This window comes from Centruroides sculpturatus, unplaced genomic scaffold, assembly GCF_000671375.1.
Source record: "Centruroides sculpturatus isolate CEXI.00-Female unplaced genomic scaffold, Cexi_2.0 scaffold315, whole genome shotgun sequence".
In the NCBI taxonomy this organism is placed as follows: Eukaryota; Metazoa; Arthropoda; class Arachnida; order Scorpiones; family Buthidae; genus Centruroides; species Centruroides sculpturatus.
Window position 1 is genome coordinate 282,700 of NW_019384544.1, and position 16,819 is coordinate 299,518.

The 16,819-nt window shown below is 39.7% G+C and overlaps 1 protein-coding gene across 4 annotated transcripts in view; it reads left to right on the top strand.

Annotated features, from left to right (window-relative positions):
- The window catches only part of LOC111623448 (tyrosine-protein phosphatase 99A-like), a 55,075-nt gene that overhangs the window by 6,141 nt on the left and 32,115 nt on the right, over nt 1-16,819 (top strand). For all 4 annotated transcript variants that reach the window (XM_023366032.1, XM_023366031.1, XM_023366033.1 and 1 more), the window contains exons 2-5: nt 975-1,262; nt 8,068-8,191; nt 9,948-10,129; nt 11,189-11,370. In XM_023366032.1, coding sequence (XP_023221800.1) covers nt 975-1,262; nt 8,068-8,191; nt 9,948-10,129; nt 11,189-11,370 — 776 coding nt within the window. The remainder of the gene's footprint in view (nt 1-974; nt 1,263-8,067; nt 8,192-9,947; nt 10,130-11,188; nt 11,371-16,819) is intronic.

Genomic DNA, 16,819 nt, shown 5'->3' on the forward strand with positions numbered 1-16,819 from the left:
AACGATTTCGCGCCCCGCTAGTTTTTGTTGCCTGCGCGTTAATCTCGAAGGTTAAATAATAAAAACCCAGCTATTCCAAATGACCTCTTTGTTTACAGTTAGTCGCCACTCGTATACAACGCATTCCACAAGAAAAATACATTCATTTTTGACAGACCCCTTTCGAGAGGAATTCCTCAATTTTTCCTATTAAGTTATTTTACGGACATCGAGCTTAAATATTAGTATTTACGAAGAAAACGCTTTCGTCTGTCCAAACGTGTCTAATTGCCGTACGTGCCGCGTTAGAAAGTAATCGTAAAGTACCCCGTTCGGACTCCTCCCGCCGTCGGCTCACTTTAAAATTACGTCACCTCTAGGAGTCGTTCGTAAACACTTACCGTCGCGCATTTATTACGTCGGTGCCGCTCGGAATTTAACTTCGCATTAATTTACGACCAAATCGTTCCGGCTTATACAGAAAACGTAAAAATGCCAGGAATTCCTCACGCGATCTTTTGTTTTTTGGTAGAAGATCCAAATCGTTAGTAATACGAGAAACGCAAACTGTTTTCTTCTTTTTTTTTTAACATTCAAAGCGCTACGTCCGCTTACAAAGCCAAAATTGCCACGCGTTTATACCGTATAAGCGAAAAGGGCTCGGGCTAAGTTTCGGAAAGACCTTCCATTTTGATTTTTAAAAATATATCCGAGGCATTTTTCGAATCTGCCGACTTGCCGAAAAAAGAAGGGAAGGCAATTCTTTCCCATAAACACCAATCGCGTTGCGTAACCAGTCGCGCGGGCTGGATATACTCGACGGAACTCATTCGTCCGAGTTTAAGAACGGTCGGAACATCTCCTACGATTTATTTATTTTTGTTTTTAACACGTCCGGCGAGTAAATCTCCGTTTTCTGTCGCGTCGCGTCCCCATCTTTAATAGTTGCCGCGACTCGTTTTAACGTAAGATTGCACGAATTTTTTCTCTTTCAGGCGAGAAAGAAGTGTATGTCAGAGCCGGCAACAATGCAACTCTGCCTTGCACCGCGGCGGGGAACGCGGAGGTGGTCGGACGACTAGAATGGTGGAAGGAATACAAGAAGATAGTGGAACTTCGAGAGGACAGAAGGACCGTGTGGGAAGCCGAACCTCACGTTTCGCTCCTCCAGGACAGTTACGCTCTGTACCTGCAACCGGTGATCTACGAGGACAGCGGAGAATACCGGTGCGTTGTCGACGGACGCAGGAATAACGACGGAACCGTGCGTCTTTTCGTGCAAGGTAAACCTTTCGCCTTCTTTCTTTCTTAGTTGCGCGAGTAATGTACCCATAAATGGGTAGCGGATTTTGAGCTTTAAAGATCGGCGTCGGACACTCGGCGAATAAATCGATAGAGATAGGTTAATGGGAAAAATTTCAAAATAGGGGTCGAATGCCGCGCGCGTCGTTCTCGAGGTACTCGCGTGACCGGAATCGCCAGGGTGGAGTTCCGACGCGTGACCGAGCCGTTGCGTCATGGGTTTTCTTTTATATTTCGCCGTCTAGATACGGGACTATAAATAACTGAGAAAATTAGAATACTCGCGAGAAATTCGGCATCTCGTAACTTTAGGTGAGAGAGAAACGGCATCGATTCTCCGGCCGATAAGTTTTCCGTTGGCGCGCTCTAAATAAACTTTCCACGAAATACGATTAAAGCTTAAAACGCGGAAAGATTATCGGGCGGAGTTCGAGGAAAAAACCAAAGGTGAGGTACGGACGGCGCGAGGCATCGACCCTTTACCACCGAGCGCCGAGCTAAAACGGTGCAAATTGCAGCGCCGGCGCTTAGTTACCGAAGAACGTCTTTTAAGAAAAATTAGAGCAAATCGCGGCGTTATTTTTATTCCTACGAAACTCGATCGGTCGAGTTGGGGCAGGAGTTACGCGACCATTCCGATCGATTAACCGGGCCGAGTTCGCCCCTGGTTTGGCAAATCCGGGCCGGGCCGTAAAAACGCGCGTTGACGGGGACCGGTCTATTTACTTAGCGAAGGGAGCGGGCGGTGGACGGGGTGGCCGCGCGGTACCGAAAAGGCGTCCGAAAGTTTTTAAAACTTCCGTCGGAGAGCGACGAAACGATCCGTACCGACGGGAACGATTACGGGGCATTCGCCTCAGTCTTTCGTTTCCTCCCAAATAACATCCTTCCCGTCGTCGGTGTCGTCCCACGCTATCTTCTACCGCGTCCCGTGGCCGAGTCGGGCGTACCCGCGTCGAAACCGAGTTAAGGGTTTCGAAGGTCGAAGGCGTGCGTCACGATTCGCTTTCCGAAGCTACGTCACACCCTCCGTCGCCCTTTTCTAAGCGCGGGTAGTAAAATCCCATTCGTCGACTCGTCGGACATCGAACTCCTAAAGGAACGCGCGAGTGTCCGAGACGGTTTTTCGAATCGCTTTGGCGCATTTTTAACGTTCCGAAGGAAATATATTAAACGTACTTAAATTTCAAGTAAATAAATACGGAGTGGGATGGAAATTTTAGAAACACTTTCGATGTATTCTAGAAACATATTTCCCGACATTCCGAGGAGAAAACAAAAGTAAAAGAAGTCGGTCTGGCGGCCGGAAAAACCCGTAAACGTCGGTGGGCCTTATTATATAGAGCGTCACCCCGGCCGCGTCCAGAGCCCAGGGACGAGTTCTCCGACCGCGGTTAATAAAAAAGAACGAGGCTAAAACCGGTCGGGTGGGTTTGCCAAAGGAACGCCTTCAAACACTCGTGTTATGCGGCGCGCCGCGGCACCCAACGCTACCGTTCGGAGGAACCGGCGCGTATTCCCCGCCCGCCCGACTCGGCGGCTACCTTCTCCGCTCTGGTCCGTCCTAATTTAGTGCGTGGGCCGCCAGACGGCACGTTCTCGCGCGCCTGCCAAAACGCGCGTCCTCCGACCCTGGCCGGTAGCCACCGACCTTATCGTTTCTCGGTAGGCGACCGCACCCGGCGTCGGATCCTCCCCGGAGGCGCCCGCGGACCGGCGATTAAGGCCATACCGACCTTTCTCGGGTCGTTCTCCGGTAGCCGGCACCGGCTACCGGTAGGCGGACGTTCTCTTCTACGCAGGTTATAAATTACTCCGCGCCTCCCTTCGCTTCTGACCCGCTTTTTCGGCCGCAAATTCCAACCTCGGGGTGGCGACAGACGCCATTCTCGGTTCACAGTTTTTTCTTTCGCCGCTAAACTTTACCGTCCGTCCGAATACCAACTGTTAGAATATTAGCGAATTGCGGCCGAAGTTTCCGTCTCTAAAACGTGAACGTCGAACGTCGAGCGTCACGTTTTACGGATGAAAACTTCGGCCGCAATTCGCTATTTTTCGTTCGTCGCCCGTTCGCTACAATTTTTCAGGTGGTTGGTGCAAGTTTCGCGCGTTTGCCACCGGAGGCGCCTCGACGTTACTACTAGTTGGAAAAATCGTTTCGTTTTCGACCATCCGCGGATTTTTTAAAATTACTTTTTCGTTAAAATGAATAATTTCTTATTTTCGTAAGGTATCGTTAACGTTTTCCATCCGCGATCCTCGTTTGCACATTATTCTGATGGGTATTAATGTTCTTGTTGGAAAAATAAATACTATTTGTACGACGTGAAAGGCCCGAAGATGACGAACGACTAAGAAATAGTTACGTCGCTCCCAAAAAACATCCACGCTGTATGTAGACGGAAAATTTATTTTTGTTTTTTATTCATAACTGATGTTTGAAACAGGTCAAAGGTAATAATTGAAAATATTTATCTTTAAACGATAGTTAATTAAAATAATACGTAGTATGTTTATAAAAATAACTACCGTTTAAAGTCGAATAGTTAAAATTTTTATCATCGTCTGGTTTCGAATACATTGGTTATTTTAATAAAAAAAAAAATGAAATAAATTTTTCGTCGTCCCTTACATTCGTTGGCGTTTTTGGGTGGATAAAATAAGCCGCAGGATTTTTGTTTCTAAATTTATTGCCAAGCAAAAGGCGCCAGTTTGCTTATACGCTTAGCGGCCCCTGGCAGCCGCCGGAGAATTGTGCAGAATCGACGGCGTTTCGTATCCGTTTTGCTTAATCCGCGACTCGACTTATAAAAGGTGTTGTTTTTGTTTCTTTCTACGTTCGGCAGATTGGACAGTCGCGGCTAATCCTCCGTAATCCGCCAAGACCGCGTACCACTTACGGATCTAATCGATTGTAGCGGACGAGGATGGCGTATCGATTACGCATCCTCGGCAAAGATATTCACCGGTGTTAGAAATTGCCAAGCTGCCTATCGAATATCTCCAACGCGCGATAATCGCATTCCGACGAATTAAAAACAAATCAAACGGAATTGTTTGGAGTGGGGTGTAATACCCGTACTACGGTATCTTTTTCCATTTAATCAATGTCCGATTTATCAAAATATGAAAAAATATTTTTCCTTTTTATAAATTAATTAAATCGTACCGATTTTAAGCGATTAAAAATATATTAAATGTTAATAGTAACGGCCCGGAGGGAAGTTACGCGCTCCTGTTTTAAAAAGCGACTTTCTTTAGTCCGTTTTTAAAGAAATAATTTCAAAAAGTATCAAATATTTCGAAATTACGAGAAAGAAATGATTCGCTTCGAAAATAATTTATAAAATAACTCTTGGAAAGTTGAAAGGTGGCGTGGAAGAGGAACGGGGCAAAACCGTTCCTCTTCCATATAACAGAAGTTACTTTCCACCCCGGCGGAAAGTAACTTCTGTTATTTAATAGATTCGAGGTAAATCCGTGTGTTTACTTTATTCCGTACTGTATTTATTTTCCTTGGGAAAAAATATGTCGACCGCGCGCGGAAAGCGTGATTCCGTCGGAGACGTCGCTTATATAAATAACGAGAATCCGTCAGTGGCAATTCCGGTATCGTTTATTATTTTTTTTTTATTTTATCGTCGACGAAATCTACGAATAAAAATCATCCGGTCACCTTATCTAAAATGATTTAACGGAAAATACGGCCGTCTCTATATCGATTGTCCTGGCCGTTTTGCTATCGAGTTATTTAATAATTAACGGCTTTAAAACTGCGTTAATTGTTAAATATATTTAAAGAAATCGCCGTGCTAATTTTCTTGCCGGATTAACGAATGTAAGTGAATTGTCAATTCGTAATTAAGCCGAACCTCTCGCGATTTAGTCTGTTTACATTTAACTTAGCCTATATTATACGTATAAAATGTTCGTAAGGTTCGTACTACAGGCCGATTCGCTTTCGAAAGTAAATAATTAAAAATTAATTCCGCGATAGAAAATATTTTAATTATATTCATAGAAATGGCCGATAGAAATTTCTTTAGTTGAGCGATTTTAGGATGCGTTGTCGGACGAGAATCTTAGATATTTGTATTGCCATACGTGATTTGGTTGGGAGGAGAGGCGGTCGCCACTGTATTTATTAATGAATAAAAACTCCAACGCGTATTGTTGTAACGGGAATAATGCGGTTTAACGATAGGAGAAAGGTCTATAGATATTTTGATTTAACGAGACGGTAGTCACAAAATTACTTATATAAATTGCTAATAATTCGCTTAGAGAATAGCAACCGTTCACCCTCGAGTATCCGCGCATAAAAAGACCTTTACCGCAATGCTATTTGTTAAAATTAATACTTAATTAAATACCGAAGACGATAATCCTTTTTCCTTAGCTACGTTTTCGTAATTTAATTAATTCTATAAATAATTAGAATTAACAGTTGTCGGGTACCTCGGGATCGTTTTGAGCCCAGAAAGTTTTCGAAGCGATACAAAATGAAAACGGTCAATTTTTCGGGTCGTCGTTTTGTGTATTTCTTTTGTCTCTTCAACACGTACACTAATGGAATATCAAACTAATTAATGGAAAACTAATTACTACAAAAACGATTAGTTCTATTTGGCTACAGTATATGTGGAAAACGTCTCGTTCTCGGTGCAGCCGGAAAATGCTAGAGGAATCCAGATACACGCCGCTTACTGCACATTTCGTTTCGTTTCCTCGTAACATAAAATCACTTCACGGTATAAGGCATTGCCACCGTGTATTACCGATTAGTAGACTGCGTAATATCGGCCCTATTATAAGCGTCGCGTGTCGTCACACGATTTGTGAACATCGCATTTTTAATTTGCACTTTGTTCCTACGTTTGAGAAATGTACTGTAAGTATTGCCACAAAACTTCCGCGCGATTTTTCACGTTTTGTTTCTTTTCGAACGAATTAATTCATTTTGGTGTAAACGTTGCAGAGAAACTAAAGCACCCCGACTACAAATATACTCCCGCAGTACCGAAAAGATCTCTTCTACCCCGAATAAACGTCGAAGTGAACATCCAGTATATTTATCTTTCGGTAGGAATTTATCTGGTAGGATTTTATAACGACATGGAATATCTTCTCGTTTCGAAATAGTATTGGAAAAAAAAATGTTCTGTATTCGTTTTTGTCTGTCTGTCTTAGGAAAACTGCGGCATAAAATCGAGAATTTGTATACGGCGGCGTTCCATTTGGTTTATAACAACGAGCCGGACGTTTTCCCAAACCTCCATTCATTACGACGTATTCGTTTTCCCGTCCGCGCTTTAAGTAGAATGAGTCATATCCCGAGTAGCCACATTTCCCGTCTTTCGAATTTTCCTTCAATCGATATCCGAGTCCCGGACCGGGTTTTATGTTCTTTCTCAGTTATCGACACGACTCGTCCTACTTACGAATCGAACCGAGTATAAAAATTCGCTTTTGCACAGTTTTAATACGGGCGTAAAACCACCCGGCTTTACCGTTATTTTATATATTTTATATATTAAATATATAGGAAGAATCGGAGTTGCCGATTCTTCCTATATATTTTTTGATTCGATAGAAGACAACGTAAATAAACTCCGTTTTAAACGTTTAATATGGTAAAAGGAGACACCGTCGACGAAAGACGCGTCCTATTCGACCCCTCGGGAAATTCGCCGCCGGTCGAAGCTTTTAGGTAAGACTTATTAGCCTTTGGAAGAAGAAGGGAGGATTCTCCGTACGGAAAAGAGGATAAATGGTTTACAAACTCGACCGATAGAAAATGTATTTGTCCTCTCTCTTTTTAATCCGATGAAATAGGAGAGCGGGAAAGTCGGCGACGTAGAATTTACGAATCCGTTTACGAAAGTTTCGGATGCAGAGTTTTAAAGACGCCGTTCTCGTCTTTGGCCGTTCAGTTCCAAAGTCGTACCGTTCTACCACCGCGAAATATCTTTAGGAACGAGCTAGAGTCGATTTAAAGAGAAAAATCTTAATCTTTTAAGAACCGAGGCACGGCCCAGACCCGTGTTTTGGCACGGAGAAACCCATGGCGCGGACTCCGTCCTCACGCGTTTAAACGACGTAGGACGATCTTCCGTTCGGTGGGGTAGCGGTTCCGTAACGAAATTAGCCGGGCAAACCGAAGGGAGAAGAGCCGTTTAAGTATATTGTGAAGAGAACCCCGAATGGAGCCTCCGTCGACGGATTTTACGGAAACCCTACGTAATCGCCAGACTAATCCGTTATTCCGAACGGGTCCGGAGAGCGCGGCGGGCGTTAGCCCCGTTCGAAACGACTTTAGAAGCCGGAATAGAAGAAAACGGTAATTTATATTCGGCCATTTTAGGGCCGGAAACTCGGCCGGTCCATTTAACGGGTGTGGGGGTTTTGCCGGCCACCACCCACCTCCTCCCGGTTAGCCCGGAGCCGTCGTCCTCCGGGCCCGTCCGTCCAGCCACTCGACTCGGCCGCGACGCTCGGACCGAGCGTCGCGTCCGAGTCGCGCGTGCCGCATCGTTGCCCGGGCCTTTTTTAAAATGGGCGTGGCGGCCTTCTTACTGACGATTATCGTCCAGGCTCCCGAGAAATTCTAAGGCCCTGGCTTAAACGGTTTCTTCCCTTTCTTTTAGTGGCGTAAGAACCTCTAGCGGGTCGATAAAGTAAAAACGAAATCGATAAGCGATTCCACTCTGTCTCTTTTATCGCCGGACGTCCTCCGTCCGTCGGATTTTATCGCCTTTGACTATATTTGCCGCTTTGTTTTTGCAGACGTGCCCGACCCTCCCGGAATGCCGCTGATCATGAGTTTTACCTCGCGATCGGTCAATCTTTCGTGGGCGCCCAGCATCGACACCCATTACAGTCCCATCGTGCACTACGTCGTCCACGTCAGGTAAGATCTTTTTTTTAACCTATTCCGTTTCCGCCCCTTCGCGTCCCCTCCGACGACGGTCCGATTTATGTCCAATGGAAAGTTTACCCGCTTCTGACGGTATTAACGCTACAAAATCTGCTTTTAAAAATTCTCTTCTGGACAGAAAAGTTTCAGTTCCCCCGCTCGACGGAAAGTAATCGCGACGATTAAAGTTCGTTCTGTTGTTGAGAGAGTTTGCGATTTCCTTACGGAATTTTCCCGTCCTCCTCGAATTTATCGTAAGATTTCTTTGGGACGTCGGAATATTTTCTTCCTCGACGTAACGCCCGGTTGCGCGGCTGGAGGGAGAGTGATGCGACGGATTCCGATCCGGAATCCGAATCGATCGGCCTCGTCCGCCGTTCCGACAGAACAATCCGCTTTTCTCTCTTCCTCTTTTCTTTTGGTTCTCCTTATTCAATTCCGATATTAAAAAATAACGCGTTGGGAAATAAATGCGTCGTTCCTAACGCCGCGCCGAGTAATTTCGTCGCGCTTTTTAAAGAAAAGCTTTCTCGTCTTTTAGACTTTTTCCCCGTTTTCTTTCTTTTTTAAAATATATATATATATCTATTTTATATTTACAAGATGGCGGACGAAATCCGTCGAGTCGAGGAATCCGCGGCCGCCGTTACCATGGCGACCCACCGTCGGCGCCTCCTCGACTTACTCCGGTTTGTAGGCAAATGGACGTCTGGTGGCCGGCCGGTGTTATCCGTCTCGTTAAAGACCCTCGGGCGTCGCACCCAAACTAGTTTATTGAATGCGCGCGCGCGTAATTCACGATAAAATATTTGAATACTTTGCCATTAAGTAAATAAATAATAATAGGATTTTTCGGCTCTCGACCGTTTCGTCCCGGCCCCGGCAATTAACGCCATCTGCCGGCCGAGAAACGAATCGGTGGAAATTTCTTCGTGACGCGGAAACCCCACTTATCGTGACGTTGCGTGCGACGACGACAAATCGTTCCTGGCAACAATTAGTGATCTATTCGTTCCGCACGTTTTCTTTTCACGTGTCCGACCCCCGTAATCTGTAGTCTGTTTCCGTACGCCAGTTCGGAATTATATAAATTGCAAATTTCTTACGGCCGAGCCGAAATCAGTCGAATTATTCTCGGACGAGAATTTATTAGGAATCGGATGCCATCGCCCGCCCGATCGTCGTTGCTCCACCTCGAAATTCTATATTTTACGCGTTAGAGGCCCGATTATAAGTCGCCGTTAAGAACGGAACGGAATTCGAACCCGGTGGCGAAAATATAAACTAAATACGACATTCTTCTATCTTCGATGTAAAAAATTAATTTATAAAATAAATAATCAAAGAAATTGCCAGCTATTCGGCGCTCTTTAAACGGCTACTTTTCTTTGACTTTTAAAAAAAGTTTTCGTAATTTAAGGTTTTTTTTCGGTTCGTTTCGGTCGTCCTATCGACGGGGGCCGGTCGGTTCGATCCGGGCCTCTAAAGCCAAGGCTATTCCCTAAATTTTGTCGTTAAAAATATATATAATACGAATTTTAAAACTCTTTTGTCTTTTTAAAGCGCTAAAGGCCCGGAAGACCGCGTGGTCCGGGCCACCATAACTCCGAAAAGCTGGCGATACGTAAAAATTGTAAGGATTCCCGACCGGCCGGTCGGGAGTCGTTAAGTGTAATAATTTTTATTGATTTCTAGAATTTGTTTTAAAGTTAAATTAAATAATTTAAACGGAATTATATCTGTGTTGTAGGGTCGGAGAGAAGGGAGAATGGGACCTGTTCAACGGTATCGTTACGGGCGATAATCAAACGAACTATCAGGTGATCGGATTGCAACCGTATACGGTTTATTCCTTTCGAGTGTTAGCCGTCAATTCCATAGGAGAAAGTCAGCCCAGCAAAGAATCTTATTATATGGTGACGCTGAGAGAAGGTGAGTCTAAACATCTACGCACAAGAAAGAAAATTTCTATAATGAATACGCTGACACAATAGACGAGAATAATACATTTATTAACATAACCGAATGATTTATATGCGCTTCCTTTCTGGCTTTTGTCGTGTTTTATGCATCAACGATATTCGTACACAAATACGAATTGGCACACTCTCTTACTTTATATTCACCTCCATAAATTTGAATGTAGTTAAGATCGCCTCCGGATAATTAATATAAATAAATAAAAATAGATATAAAAAATGTGTAAATTAATTTTCAAAACTCGATAAAGGCGGGAAGAGATAAGATATTCCTCCGTATTGGCAAACGTAAAAAGCGGCTATTTTTTTATATTTTAAAAATTAAAGCCGGATATTTGTAGCGTAGATCCTTAACTGGATTGAAAATCCATAATTTCTGCATCTATTTCCTGCGGTGGAGCGACTAATCGAATATTATTCGATGCAAAATTTCCGACTTAACGACAAATGCGTTCGTGTTTAGTACATAGGTAGTAACAAAAGGTAAAATTTTCATTTATTTATTTATTCAAATTTCTCCTCCTCCTTACGAAAGTTGGGCGACGCTTGAACTCTGTCTTTAATTGGAATCACGCTTGACCGATCGACCTTTGTTTGTCTATAAGCGTCGACCCGAGCTCCGAAACACCTTTTGTAATATTAAAAGAGAAAAGTCGAAAAATTCAGAAAAGTTTTCAACCGAATTAACTCTTATTAATAAATTTCCAGACAATATTTTGTTGTTTAGAAGCGTCTAGACGGTCGGTTAATACGGCAGACCGACATTTATCGAAAAGGAAATCTCCATCACAACGAATATTAAATGGAAAAATTAATATTTTATACCGTAATTCGGGCGGATACGTTACGTTAACACGCCAAAGCGAGCATTTTTTTTTTTTTAATCACAATTCGTTAAAATGAATGGAAATATTATTAGTAAACTAAATTAAATTATTAATATAATCGAATTAAAATTTCTAATTGGTAATTTGTTTATTTTGCTTTTTTTTTTTTTCCTCCCACCTCGTAGTACCCGACGGTAAGCCTACCATCATAGGGGCTCATAATACTAGTAGTTCCACTATTCGAATCCAGTGGGCGCCACCACCTAGGCATTCCATCCACGGGGAGTTCTTGGGATACAAGATCTCTTATCGTCCCAGAGACCGACCCGAAGAAAAAACAATCATTCTTCGAGATCCGTCTGCTAGGGTGAGTGCATCTTTCAAATAATTTTCATTTCCTCCATCGAAAATGCGATAAATTACTCCTTTGTTTGATAAAATGGGCCAAGTTCGACTCTCGTGTCGATACAAACACATTGAACCTGGATGTTGTTTTCAGCCCTTTCTGATGTAAACTCGTTGAAATTACAATGCATTTTTACACGATTTTAATAATCTTCCAGTGATTTTCGTGTAAATGATTGATTTAATTTAATTCTCTGCCTTTGAAATTACATCCTTGCATAAGTTTTTGTTAGAAAGTCGACTTTTTTTTTTTTTTTTGTCAGATTGATCTGCCTTGAAATGTGTTTTATGGATGAAGTTGAAATCTTTCAATGCCACACCCACATTTAAGTTTTATGAGATTTGATGGTTTTTTTCTTCCTTTGATGAATTTTCACTCCTAGGTTCAAAGTGTTGGGTCTTTCTGTCATTTTGTTTTTGTTTTGACGGCGGAGAATAGATGCAATAGCTGTCAGTATGTTTAAATTGTTATAATAGCTATCTGGTATAAAAGAAAATGACAATAACAACCACCAAAATAACAATTAATTTGCCCCACAAAAACATAACTAACAAAATGACAAAAAAAATAATAATAAAATATATATAAATTATTAAAAACTAAGGAAGAAGAGATAAAATTTACGAACTGTGTATAATATATGAGCATTAAAAATTATAAGATAAAGCCCGGACGTGTATATATAATAAAAGAATTACCACGGTAAATTATAAGTATTTTTCTAAACTTAGATTTAAAAAAGTGAAATCGAAAAATAAAAATGACCGTAGCGGCAAGATGACGATAGGTGGAAATTAGAAAACGACCAGATAAATTTTGAGTCGGTCTAGAAGGAACGTGGATAAAATTATGTGCCGTTACGTGGAGAAAGTAACCCGTCGAATTACGGATAAAACGGTCGATCGAAATAGTTAGCGCGTGCAAAGAATTTTTGGATTCCGAATATTCGTGCCGCCTTGCTAGAGTTGGTGTAAGATAGATGACCTACCTTGTTAAATAAAAGATAAATCTTGCGAGTGCATTTGAAATTTTGCTAAGAAACGATGGAGCTGCTGCAGACCGTACACGCAGACAATAGTCGACCGGGAAGTAAAAATTAGTGAAGAAGAGCGATTTCAAAACTGAGTGTGACAAAATTAAGTTACGGTGATGCCACTAGATTCCCCTTAGTTACCAAAATTTTTTTATTAGTTTATCAATATGGTGTTTAAATGTTAATTTTTTACTGAATGAACAGAATTAATTTGCTACCCCAATAATATAAAAAGTATAATTATTTGGACTTTTTGATAGCGAGTAACTAACAGATACTATTTTGAATAGATTAATTTTAATATTTAGAAATTTGAGGCAGACAACTAAAATATTAAGATTGACTTGAAAAGTTTCTGGATCATAATCGATAATTTTTAGATCGTTAGCATTAGTTATAATTTTAGATTAACACAAGGAATAATAAGATCCAAATAAGCAATAGAATGAAGGCTATTTAAAATGGATTCTTGAGGAATTTTGCACACTGGTGAAAAATTACATAAAGTGTTTAACTTTGCAGGAACATAGTAAAAAATAATTATTTAGCCATATTTGAACAGTAGGGTAAATGTCAAAATGGTTTTTTTTAAAAAGTTTGGTAAAAAAAAAAGATATAAGTGAATAAAATAAATACCTTAGGTTTTTTACTCTCAAAATTTTTAACTATTTCTTGTTGAATAGAAAGTAAATTAGTGATGGTAAATTGAAACTGGATAACACAGTGTTGGATGGCGTTTACCTGTAGTATGGTCACAACTGGACACTAAATGTAATTGTAAATACAAATTTCAAAAAAAATTCAGCATAACTGCAGACAAAGATAGGGGTTTATAAGATGATGAGTATCTTTTAGGAATGGCAACACGAAAAAGAGGTACACCATGTTTCTGAAATATGCCAGAATTATTATGGTAAATATACAAGATAAAACAGAAGATGCAATAGGTAAAATATTAATTAAAATATAGCAGGAATAAAATTGGAGCTATAATACAAGTGTGAAAGTTTCAAAATATTAGAAATGAGAAAGGAATACTTATAGTAGTATTATTACTAAAATGCATCAGAATTTAAGAATAAATTGTTTTAAGAATAAATCTCTCAGCGAGTGATCAGGTGTTGATTAAGTTATTGTTTATTATTTTCTGCTGAGCACACCTTGGGTTGTTTGCATCAGAAAGTTGACAAATCTTCTGGCTTAAAGGCTGGCTCTCATATTCCAAAAATGACCAATTCAGGAAACACAAGTAGTTGGAAACTAATTTCTGATTCTGATAATATGTTTAAAATTTTATATCTATTAAATGTTATGTTAAAATTACATATACAAAATTAGCAATATAGATTGTGATCAAAAACATAAGATGTAACAAATTTGGATAGTATAGATGTTTAAATATTGATGCCAATTGTAAGAAATGACAAATATTTGTAATTTATTGTGCCGTTTCATTTGATAGAAGATTGAAAAGTCAAATAGAAAGAGGCCTATTGTTCAAATTGTCATGGAAAGTTTTATTCTGCACTTGTGGCAGATACAGCCAAATATAAAATAATACTTTGACTCTGAATTGTAGTGTTGTCTTTCGGTCAACTTGGTGTATTCATGCTAAAGGAAGAAAGTATGCATGAATTATTTTGCACAACCATGCAGTTCTTTACATAAACTGTATGTTTATGCAAAGTAGCATTTGCAAAAATCATAACATGCACATTATTTTTCTCTTTTTATATAAATTTGTATGGAAATATTCTACAATTTTTTTTGCCACAATTCAGTAATAATGAAAAATAATTTTATAAGAGAATGTAGTAAAAGGATCATCTTTAAAATTCATATAATTTGATATTTAAATTTGTTTAATTTGCATAATTTCTGATATACTTTTAGTATGTTTTGGGTAAACGGGGCTATAAGTATTGAGTGGCAAAGTAAGGTAACTAATGATGTGATTTGCTTTCCATGGAATGGACTGTCATGGCTTTAGAATTTTTGCGACTTGCCATCTAGATGCATTCATTATACATATTGTATCAAAATGATGTAAACACTAAGATTCCTACTTAACAAAAAGCAATTTTGTTAAGGCTTAATGAAGAATTTATATATCATACACAGTAAGGTTCTTGTTGTAAAGCAGTATTAATAAATTTAGTAAATGTTCAAGAATTATTAAAAAAATATTTTGCATAAATGAGTGCAAATAGATACAATGATACATGCAAAATGATATGAACAAATCTACAAATAACATTTATTGCAATAAACTTAATGTAGTTAAATAATTTGTATACAATTTAATAATGAGTACCACCTCATTCTTTGTTATGGCTTTAAAAATTTGAAGTTTTGAATTCTGGACTGCTGAATTGTATCCCATGATGCAACAATCACTTCTTCCTCCTGCTTATTTTGCACAGATCAGTGAAACAGGAACATCAAAATGATATGAACATCAGTGTTTACTTTATTTTCATTTTTTTTTATATTTTATTTATCTATTTACTTCCCTCACATTGTTATACAATCCCAAATAATTTGCATTTTGTGGTGAAGTAGTTATGATAATTTGTTGATATTTCTAGAACACAGAGGTGGTCTACTGTCTTCTGAAGAAATTGGTAAAATTATAGTCTGGAATGCAGACAGACACTCCAAACAAAATTGCACATTGATTAAACAGTTTGTCCACACACTTAAAACTGTTGGCCTTTCTGTGTAAAGAGATCTAGCAAGATCTCAAACATTTTAAGTTATGTTCAGCTCTGAAGCCTTGCTGAGTCTGGAGATTGTTTGGCAAATCAAGATTTTGATTCTTGGATGCTAGCATTATCTTGTTGGAATATGTAATCAGAACACTTATTTGTCCAGCTATATCCAATAAGTTGTTTTCTAGCATCCGTTCATATGATTTTAAGTCTAATTTTCCAGAACAGAAAACCACATTGTATTTTCCATACCATCCTATTCCATTCTATTCTATTGCTGACCAAATAATTACTGATCCATTTGCCTCTTGGACAGCATTTGCTTGTCTTTTCTCAAATCTTGTCAGTAGCAGCTGAATCTATTGGGGCCATCAAATTAAATTGTTTTTCATGTGGAAAGATGAAAATCTTTCACTTTTTAGTCCACAACGTTGTTGTTTGTACAATCTCTATTCTCACTTTTTGTACTGGGTCAGTCAAAGTGGAGATTCTTTATCATCATATATTTGTTTTAAGTTTGGTGATTTTTGTATCACACTTTAGATGATCACTTACGTCAAATTCTTTTCAAATTTTAAATGCAGTGTTGAAACTGTTGCTGATATGACAAAATTTCTCTCTCTCGGTGTTGGCTAAAATCTTTTGGACTTCCTATGTTCTTTTTCTTTCCATAATTATTCTCATCTGTTAGAAAACTACTGATGACAGCAGCATTCCTGTTTAATTCATGTATAATTTGTTTGGAGTGTCCATCTGCATTCCAGGCTTTAATTTTACCAATTTCTTCAGAAGACATATGTGTGAAATCCGGAATTTTTACCGATTATTTGACGATTAATTGTCCCGTTTTTGCCTAAAATCCAACTAAATTTTCATTACCTTAAAGTAAAACCTAACGAAAAAAAAATTTTTTTCTTTATGTTCGACATAAACATCCGTTCATTTCGAAACTAATCCCACATTCCAACTGCTAAGTTGATAGTTAGCATGAGCCCGGGAACAACTCTGACCCATCTGCGTACCTTTTACCTCACAACAATTGGTCACATGACCATTCTCCCACGCCGAACTTATAAAAACCCCTTCCTTCCCCTTCTCGGGGAGTCGTTCATCCGCCGTCACTTTTACGAGTGTGTCCTACGAATATTGTGTCCTATTAATATACTGTGTCCTATCGATATTGTGTCCTGAAGAAAAATTATTATCCTTATCCTACCAACCCGTTGGATATCAAAACCTTTGTCCTTAAGAATATTTAAAGACATAAAGAGGTATGGAACTTATTTTTGTGAACTCTCTCTCGGTTCTTCGCGTTTCAGGGACTCGGATTTTCCCTTTTGAACTTGGTTATTGTAATCTCTATGTAGCTAATAAATCGTTGTTATCCTGTTAAATTGGTGTCCTCTTTTAATCGTATATTGTCGGTCACCTTACCGACGCACTCCTCCCTCCGCCACTCGACCCGAACCATTAAAGCCCGTTACAGCGGGAAAAGAATCCTTCCATCCATCCTGACAGTGAAAAGGTTTAACAACCTGTTGCCGGATCGGGAGACCTACACCCTCCCCAGCGGTTCACATATGTGTCTTTATCTATGTTCTGGAATTATCAACAAATTATCATAGCTATTTTATCACAATATGCAAATTATTTGTGATTATGTAAC